Source organism: Solanum verrucosum, unplaced genomic scaffold (genome assembly GCF_900185275.1).
Source record: "Solanum verrucosum unplaced genomic scaffold, falcon-dt-bn FXZP01001278.1, whole genome shotgun sequence".
NCBI lineage: Eukaryota > Viridiplantae > Streptophyta > Magnoliopsida > Solanales > Solanaceae > Solanum > Solanum verrucosum.
In genome coordinates, this window is record NW_026020317.1 from 1,366,644 (window position 1) to 1,376,894 (window position 10,251).

Here is a 10,251-nt window from a genome sequence, read left to right on the forward strand (position 1 = left end):
GTTATCGATTTGTACCAAAACAATTTAATGCATTTGGAAATTTCAAATTATTGTGAATGTACTTCTTAGACTTGACTTTATCCGGTAGGAAGTTAAAAAAACTATGATAGTAAGAAGGTAACGATTAAGTTAGATCAAATATATAATATATGAATCGGAATAGATTATTTTTTTAATATTTGGCTTGTGCAATGAATATGAAAAAAATCATCTTTTTAAGCGTTTTCCATCATGAAATATAAAAAGGTATTCAAAGCTTATTTCTTGGATTCAATAATAGTTGTCCACTATTGATTTGATATGAGAATAACGAAGCGATTAATGATGGGAGTAACCCTTATTAAATATAAGTTGTCAAAATATTAAAAGATGAACAATATTTAATTGCAAGGGGTGAAATAAAAACAAAATGATAAATCATTCATTGCTTTTATAAATTGAACAAATATTATTGGACATTTCAAAATAATATAGTAGACAAGCAAAGATAACCAGAGGAATATAAAACCTGATGTAAAAGAAGAACATAATAAATTTTGATTGTAATTTTGTTGGATGATAATAGCATGTCACACAATCCAAATTTTATGGAAATGTTTGACGTAACATGGATTGTATATATCGATACGAAGTGGTTCATGAAATATTATGCATTTATAAGAGCAAAAAATTATCAGTAAAGTGATGTTTTTAATTGCAATTGCTTGTTCGAATTTTAACATGAAAACAGATAGCCTATCATGACACAAGAAATAACCACAAGAGCCAATGTCAATAGATGTGACCAGACTCTAAAGAGAAACTCAATAACTTTACCAACCAAAAAACATAATAAAGTCGTATTTGATTGAGAAAATAAATCTTGTTATCAAAGCAAAGTGTTCGAGAAAAGACTTAAATTATTCATTATTTATTCAAGGGAAAAGAGTCTGGTATACCCCTCAACTTTGTCATTTGGAGGTGATATGTCAGTCGTTATGAAAGTAACTCATATATACACTTACCGTTATACAAACTGCTTACATATACTCCAATCGTTACAAAATGAGCTCACATAACATAAGTGAAAAAATTAGTTTTAAATTTATATTTTTGACTTTTAATTTTAATAAAATTCAGGTAGGGGTATATATATATATATATGATTCTTCTAGCAAAGTTCAACATATATTTTAATCTTTTTCATACATAAATTGTTTTTTTACTTCTTTGATTATCATTATTTGAGTTTCTTATTTTTATTTTATTTTTTTCTTTCATTCTTTAAAGTAAAGAAAAAAATTAAAAATTAATTTTTTGTGGCTATATTATAATTTTAAAACTATTTTTCGGCTATATTGTAATTTAGTTTTTGAATTTGAAAAAAAAAATTGGGTCATGTATAATAGATTTTACAAGAAAATTAGTGAAACATATATAAATTTGACCATCAAAATAATAAATTTAAATTAGTCATTGAAATTTTTTTTTAAAAAAAGTCAAAAAAAATGTATGTGTGAGGAGGATTAAATATACCCATATGAATTATTATTATTTTAAAAAATAATAATTAAAACATTGAATTAAAATTAATTTTTTCACTTCCGTTAGAGGAAAAGGATATATGTGAGCCATTTTGTATAACAACAGGGGTATATATGAGTCACTTTCATAACGAGAAGTATATCAGCTCTAAATGACAAAGTTGAGGGGTATATCCGACCTTTTTCCCTTTATTCAATAAGAGATAATGCAAAGCAAACGTTCAATATGATGATGAAGAATTTGCATCATAGTGACATTATATACTATGGATTTGATATTCGTTTACGAGTTTAATCATCAAAATTGAATATTTTAAATCTTTGATTTACTTGAGCTATTTAATAATTATATAATACGGAGTCACCTATAATCATCGATAAGCTCGTTACTATTGTTAAAAAAAATACGAAGATTATTCAAGCAACACAGTTAATTTAATTTTATATATATTTAACAATACATGGATCATGCATGATAGAAATATTAATTTCCTACACGGGTTAAATGTGATCAATCCTAAATTATGAATTGGTCTAACCAATAGACCTAAAAATAAATAAGATAGGTACGTGATCTTTAATAATTTACTTAAGAAAAGGGGAAGAAGGTATCATTAATGGACTAAATAAAAACTTTACAAGTTACTAAAATATAATGGAAATTTATGTGAAGAAAAGAAAACCTTATACTAGTATTAGTTAATTGAATTGATGGGCAGGATTTCAAAAGTTTAGCATCACGCGCTGAGTGAGAGTAGGATATATTATTTTATCTATTTTCTTGAGTGTTTTATTTTTGCAAAAAAAATAAAAATATATTGAGAAATGAAAAATTGCTTGTAACGGTCAGCTTATCAGTAAGTGAGAATTCAAATTGTTTTATCGCGATATGTTGATAGATTTCGCGTGATATTATTTAAGGAGGGGTAGTTGGTTTAAATTTTGAGGTAGGTCTCACACACTTTTCATTCAGATATCACTTTATTGTTTTGACTGTTTGCTAAACATCCACTTGTTCTATTCTTTGACTTAATTTGGAATTCTATAGTATGTAGTAATTTTGGTTTCGATAGTAGTAATTTGGTGGTGTTCGATTATATTTTATTATGAAATTTGATAATATTTGTTTTGTTTTTTGACTTAAATTAGTTCTATAATAATAATTTTGATTTGAAATTTGATAATAGTTTTATTATGAAATTTGATAGTACTACCTCCGTCCACAATTAATTGTCATGGTTTCCTTTTTTAGAGTCAAATAATAAGAACTTTGACCAACATTTTACGATGTATATTTTCATCATATTGATATGCAAAAAATTGTAACTTATAGTACTTTTCATATAGTTTTTGAATATCTACTTTTTTAAAAAAAAATATCGAATTAACGTAATCTAATTTAACTTTAAAAATTAGTCAAATTGACTTTCGAAAAGCGCAACATGACAAATAAAAGTGGACAGAGGGAGTAGTATTTTTTATTTTATTGTTGACTTAACTTGATATTTGATAATAGTAATCTTGGTGGCGTTTAATCATATTTTATTATGAAATTTGATAGTACTTGTTTATTCTTCGACTTAACTTGAAATAAATCTTGGTGACATTTGATTATATTTCATTGTGAAATTTGATCGTACTTGTTTTATTCTTTTGCTTAACTTGGAATTTAATGTAGTGATCTTGGGGGTGTTTGACCACATTTCATTGTGAAATTTGATATTACTTGTTTTATTCTTTGACATAACTTGAAATTCAATAATAGTTATCTGAATAGCGTTTGACCATATTTTATTGTGATATTTGATCATACTTATTTTATTCTTTGACTTAACTTGGGATTTGATACTAGTGATCTTGATGACATTTGACCATATTTTTTTGTAAAATTTAACACTCCCTACTTGTTCTATTCTTGAACTTAACTTTGAAATTTGTTCAATTTAAACTTTAAATTATGTTAAGCTAATGAGATAGGGGGAATCAAACAAAAAAATGCATTTTCAAGCTATGAGGTAATTAATGAAAATAACAAAGCAAAATTAACTAGAGCTGGCAAAATCGAATCCAATCCATCCAACCTGACAGAATTATTGATTGAAGTATTAAACCAGTGAGTTTTCTCCATTAATGGAGATTAAGCTCAAAGAGAAAGAAGAATAGAGGATACAATGGGTCATTCTAGAATGAAGAGAGGATCTGTATTATTTCTTTCTCAATGAATGAATAATAAATACAACAGTTGTGTATATATACATGAATAAAACATGAGAATAGCCAACTAACCAACTAATTGTAACTAACTACTTTAACAGTGTTTAACAGACTCCTAACTAACTTTAAGTAACTAACTCTAAGTCTTAACTAATTCTACCACCCCCCCCCCCCTCAAGTTGGAGGTAGTGTGATTACAGACAACTTGCTTAGAATAGTAGAGTGCTTGACTCCAGTTAAGGCCTTGGTAAATATGTATGTTAATTGTGAGTTTGTGGAAATATGATGAAGTGCAATCAGTACTTGTTGAAGTTTATCCCTCACAAAATGACAATCCACCTCAATATGTTTTGTTCTCTCATGGAAAACTAGATTTTTAGCAATATGAACTGCAACTTGGCAGTCACAAAACACACGTATGGATAATGAACTTTGCACCACCAGTTCATCAAGTAATCTCTCGAGCCACACTAGTTCTCCTACTACTTGTCTCACAGCCCTATATTCTACTTCTGCAGATGATAGTGACACTGTAGCTTGCTTATTGGACTTCCAACTAACAAGATTGTCTCCCATAAAAACCAAATACCCACTAACTGACCTCCTTGAATAAGAACAAGCTACCCAATCTGAATCACAGTAAACAATAACAGTAAGATCAGGCTTGTTTGAGATGAAAATTCCCAAAGTAGGATCTTGCATCAGATATCTAAGGACATGATAAGCAGCCTTCACGTGTAGTTCTCTAGGAGATTGCATAAACTGGCTGAGATGTTGAACACTAAAAGCTATATCCATCATTGTATTTGTGAGGAAATTAAGTTTCCCAACTAACTTTCTATAATGAGTGGGATCTGATAACAACTCCCCATCTGTGGCTTTAAGTTTTTCAGTAGAATCAAGTGGTGATGTTGCAACTCTGTAGTTCATTATATCAAACTCCTTCAGAAGATCAGTAGTAAATTTTTGCTGGGAAAGAAGAACACCATCATCCCTATATAGTATTTCTAGTCCTAGGAAGTAGTGTAACTTGCCAAGATATTTTATTTTGAATTGATCATGCAAGAAACTCTTCAAAGAGATGATTTCCTCCAAGTCTGTACCTGTCAAGATCACATCATCCACATATATTGCAACAAAAACTAAAGAGCATCTCTTTCTCTTATAGAAAAGTGAGTAGTCACTGTTTGAATATGTATAACCCTTTGAACGTAGACTGCTGGCTAGTTTGTCTACCACTGTCTACTGGCATGTTTTAAACCATATAAAGACTTCTTGAGTTTGCAAACTAAGTTGTTGTTGTCCACCATAAGACCTTCTGGTATTGTCATGTATAATTCCTCATGCAAATCACCATGAATGAAGACATTATTCACATCCAACTGGTATAAACTACAACCCCTTTTTACATCCAAACAAATCAAAGTTCTCACAGTGGTCATTTTCACTACAGGTGAGAATGTTTCAGTATAATCAATCCCAGCTTGTTGTGTATATCCATTCACCACCAGTCTGGCCTTGAACCTCTCTACACTACCATCAACTTTGTGCTTGATTTTATACACCCACCTACATCCAATGGCATTCTTACCTATTGCTAAGGGGACCAGTTCCCATGTATCATTTGCATATAGTGCCTCAAACTCCTGTGTGATTGCCATTTGACAAGCAAGATTCAAGATTACCTCTGCACAATAGGAAAGTTCACTTTCATGTGAAATGGCCTTTAGTAGCTGCTGGCTATTAGAACATAAAGTAATAAAACAAATATGCTCATGGTTTGACAATAATGAGATGAGGGAATGTTGTTATTCAGGTGTTGATGTGGTGGAATGCATGTTAGGTTATGTGTAGTTGTAGTCTTTAAGATAGCTAGGTGTATGAAGGGTTCTACTTGTTTTTCTAGGTACAGGCACTGGTGGAGCATCACAAGTAATGGAAGGATTAGAATTATGTGGTGGTGTTGGTGCAGTGTTAGGTGAAGTTGTGTCTGTGTTTGCTATGGGATCAGAAATATTGTTAGCTACTTGGTTAGTGATAACTTCATGGAGTGTGTCTGTATCCAGCATTTCATTACTGAAAGTGGTTGTTTCATTAAGCATACAAGTCAATTTATTGGGGTGATGAACAAGCAATTTGAGAATAGAGTTAAAACTAGAACCATCAGGAGCAATAACAAAAGGAAAAACAGGTTCATGGAAAGAAACATCTCTGCATACATGAATCCTCTTTGTGGCCAAATCTAGGACTTTGTAACCCTTTATATTGTAAGGATATCCAACAAAAATATGAGGTGTTGCCCTTGGTTCAAACTTGTCTTTATGGTTTTTCAAAATGGTGGGGAAACATAGACATCCAAAACTCCTAAGATGAGAGTATGTGGGTTTTCTTTAGTACAATTGTTCATATGGTGACATATTGGGTAGTGATTTGGTAGGTAATCTATTAATAAGGTAAGTAGCAGTTAAGACACATTCTCCCTAATACCTCATAGGTAATTTGGATTGATAAATGAAGGCTCTTGTTGTTTTCAAGAGGTATTTATGTTTCCTTTCTACTACCCATTCTGTTGGGGTGTGTAAGGACAAGATTTCTGATGTATAATTCATTTTTCTTGAAAATATATTGTTGCCTCACCACTTGTGAATTCTAGGCCATTGTCAGACCTGATAGTTTTCAGTTTGTTTGAAATTGATTTTCTATGAGGCATACAAAAGCTTTCATAGCTTCTAGCACATTAATTTTGCATCTAAGTAGTTGTGTCCATGTTGATCTACTATGATTATCCACTATGGTCAAAAAATAATTGTAACCATCATGAGTTGGTATGTGGCATGGTCCCCATAGATCAACACGTAGTAACTCAAAGATCTTGCTAGTTGTGATTGTACTTTCTGGAAAGGGTATTCTGGTTTGTCTTGCCATGGGGCATATGGCACAAGTAAAGGGTTGTTTGGTGGAAAAATCTACAGGTATGGTTGAAATATTCCTCATCATTACAAATGATGCATGTCCCAATCTAGTGTGCACAAGAGTTCAACAGTATGATTATGAGATGTAGGAGATGAACCATGAGTAAATGAATTTGCAGCATAGAAAATAAGATCACCAATAGAACAAGTTCCTTTATTTGTAGTTTGTGAAACCTTTACAATAGATGGTGAAACAATACATTTATTTTCAACTAAAGATTTTCCACAACTGAGTAAAGATGAAATAGAATGACAACTTGAAGAGTGGTGTGTGTGAATGAATGCCATCAGACTGAGAACAACAGTTGTGACACTTGATGCATAGAAAGTATAGACCATTTTTGGCTCTACCAAGCTCTAGAGGGGTCTTCAGAGAAAGGCCCTGCAACAAACAAGAAAATTTGTTAAAACTAACTGTACCTTTAAGTTGTAGAGACAAACAATAGACATATATCAAGTTAAACTTGAAGCTAGGTACAAACAACACTTTACATAGAGTCAGAGCTGGTTCAAACAAGCATCTCCAATTTCAGTTACTTTAACTTTATATCCATTTGGTAGGTTGATTAAGAAAGGATAAGGTAGAGTTCTAATATTCTTAAGAATGGTTTTATTGTAGGTCATATGTGATGCTCCGGAGTCTATGATCCATGAGCTAGCAGCTAATCTAGTACATTTACATGATAGATCATCTATCTCAGTCATTGAAGAGTAGCAAACAAGTATACCTGCCAGGTTAACAGCTCCACTCAATGTGTTATCTGAATTGTCACCTCTATTGTTTCCAGCCTGCATGGTTCCCAAGAGGTTGAGCAGCTGCTCATACTGATCTTTGGACAAGTTCAATGGCATTTGTCGCCTTAGTTCAGGACCTTCCCCGACTCCATTGTTCCCCTCTTCTTGTGTATATGTATTTGCTACAAAACTTGAACCTTTACCTTTAGGAAATCTGAAATTTGTTGGATAACCATGGATCTTATAACATCTATCCTTTGTGTGTCCAAGCCTTTTACATTAGCCACAAAACAGACCAGATTTATTCTGTGAATAAGAGTTAGGGGTGTGCAAAAACCGAACCGACCGATAAACCGAACCAAAAAAAGTGTTATTGGTTTATTGTTATTGGGTTATTGGGATAACGGTTATTTAATGGTTTTACAAAAAAAAATTATTGGGTTATCGGTTCGTTATTGGTTTTTAATATTGGGTTATTGGGTTAACCGATAACCCATTAAGAATATAATAATTTACTATTTTAATTTTTAGTTATACATATATATAATAAATTAAAAAAAATATTAATATAATTAGTAATATATTAGACTAAAAATATAAAACCCTACGCAATAATTAACACTACTTAAGAATTAACTCTCCTCTCTACTTTTAGTTATTTAACCTTTAGGTTTTACTTTTTAGTATTACTTATTTACTTTAGTTAGTTTATAATTGACTAATATTAGATTTTGCACGATTGTAAATATCTGCAATTTGATTAACGTCAGGAATTCAAATTGTGTGTTTTTTTTTTTAAATAACGTAAGAACTTCATTTAGTTACCATAAGCATGGCCTCATTTGCTACTGTTTTGACTTTTGTCTATGATTTGGTTTTATTTGATTCTCTTTATTGCATAAAGGGGACCTCGTTTTATATATATTATGGTGATCGAAAATTAACCAAGTCTTTGTTGTGATGACCAAAATACAACAAGTTGGTCCTTGTTGTCCCGTTTGGAATGATTATTTCGATGTGTGCGTATCGCGTCAATTATTGGATAAGTCATATATTTGTTTTGAAAGCATTTTCTTATTGGTTAAACCGAAAACCGAACCGTTAAAGACCTAAAACCGATAAACCGAAAACCGATAACAAATATCTTATTGGTTTGGTTATCGGTTTAGCATATTTAAAAATCGAAAACCGATAAACCGAACCGATAATTGTTATAACCGAACCGAACCGACCGATACACACCCCTAATAAGAGTTATTAATGTTAGAGCTTGCTCAATTGTTATTGGTACTGCCAGAGCTGCCTGCACCTCCTCTATAAGAACTGTAATTTGTCTTGAAACCTTTTCCATTAGAAGTAGATGCAGATGTAGTTAGAGATGTGAAGTCCAAAATAATGTGATTATGGGGCTTTACTTCCCTGTGTCTCTCCTCTTGGGATAATATAACAAAAGCCTGTGTCATGCTTGGTAAGTCGCTCATCATCAGGATACTTCCCCTCACTGTAGTATACACTTCATTCAAACCCATCAAAAAATGTATAAGTCTCATGTTTTGTTCAGCCTTGTGTATCTTGGTCTTTCCACCACAAATGCACACACAAGTGCATTGAGAAGTGATGTCAACAGTGTTCATCTCTTCCCACAACTTCTTCATTTGTGTGTAATATCCAGTAACATCTAAACTTTCCTGCACCAAATCATTTATCTCTTTCTGTAATTGATACAACTTACATCCATTTGTTTGGTCATTACGATCCTCCAATTCCTCCCAAAACTCTCTAGCATTGTTCACATACTGTAGGCCATCTCTCAATTCTGGTGAGAGGGAATTTAGAATCCACGAAGTCATCATGTCATCACACATTTCCCAATGCGCAAAGCTTGGATCCTCTGAATCAGGTTTCATAATTTTCCCATTAATAAAGCCTGTTTTGCTCTTCATTGATAAGGCCCTAAGAACAGCTGGTCTCCATGATCTATAACCAGTTCCATAAAAAATAGTTGGCAACAATGTTGATCCTGCATTTTCTGAAGGATGCAAGTAAAATAGGCTAGCAATGTCTATTCTCACAGTAGAAGAAGTTGCAATGTGTGAATTTTCAGATTGAACATCAACCATACTAATCAATATACCTTTGAAAGTAAAATTTCCAGTTCGGGTAACACAAATACACAAACAGATGATATGCAACAGTGATTTGTCGCATAGAAAAGATAGAAATTCAGCAGAATAACCCAATAACAATTGATTCCAACACTTCGAATAGATCGAGAAACAGAAATCACGATCGAGAAACAGAAATCGCAGTTGATTTCAAAATAAATCGAGAAACAGAAACAAACAGAATCTCACAAATTCCCAGCTATGAACTGAAACCAATACTCACAAATCAAAAATGAATGCGGAATGAATCTCTGAGCTCTGATACCATGACAGAATTACTGATTAGTATTAAACCAGTGAGCTTCCTCCATTAATGGAGATTAAGCTCAAAGAGAAAGAAGAACAGAGGATACAATATGTCATTCTAGAATGAAGAGAGGATTTGTATTATTTCTTTCTCAATGAATGAATAATGAATACAACAGTTGTGTATATATACATGAATAAAACATGAGAATAGCCAACTAACCAACTAATTGTAACTAACTACTTCAACAGTGTTTAACAGACTCCTAACTAACTTTAAGTAACTAACTCTAAGTCTTAACTAATTCTATCACAACCCTTTAAGTTTTGCCAGGTTATTGACTCGCTCATTTGTTAGCTCAATACATTTCGATCCACCTCATTTTCACCCATTAA

The 10,251-nt window shown here is 32.0% G+C and overlaps 1 protein-coding gene across 1 annotated transcript; it reads right to left on the reverse strand.

Annotated features, from left to right (window-relative positions):
- Window positions 1-8,718: 8,718 nt before the first annotated feature.
- Window positions 8,719-9,564, reverse strand: LOC125835296 (uncharacterized). Its single transcript, XM_049514422.1, has one exon. The coding sequence runs from the start codon at window positions 9,562-9,564 to the stop codon at window positions 8,719-8,721; it is 846 nt and encodes a 281-aa protein (XP_049370379.1).
- Between the last annotated feature and the right edge of the window lie 687 nt (window positions 9,565-10,251).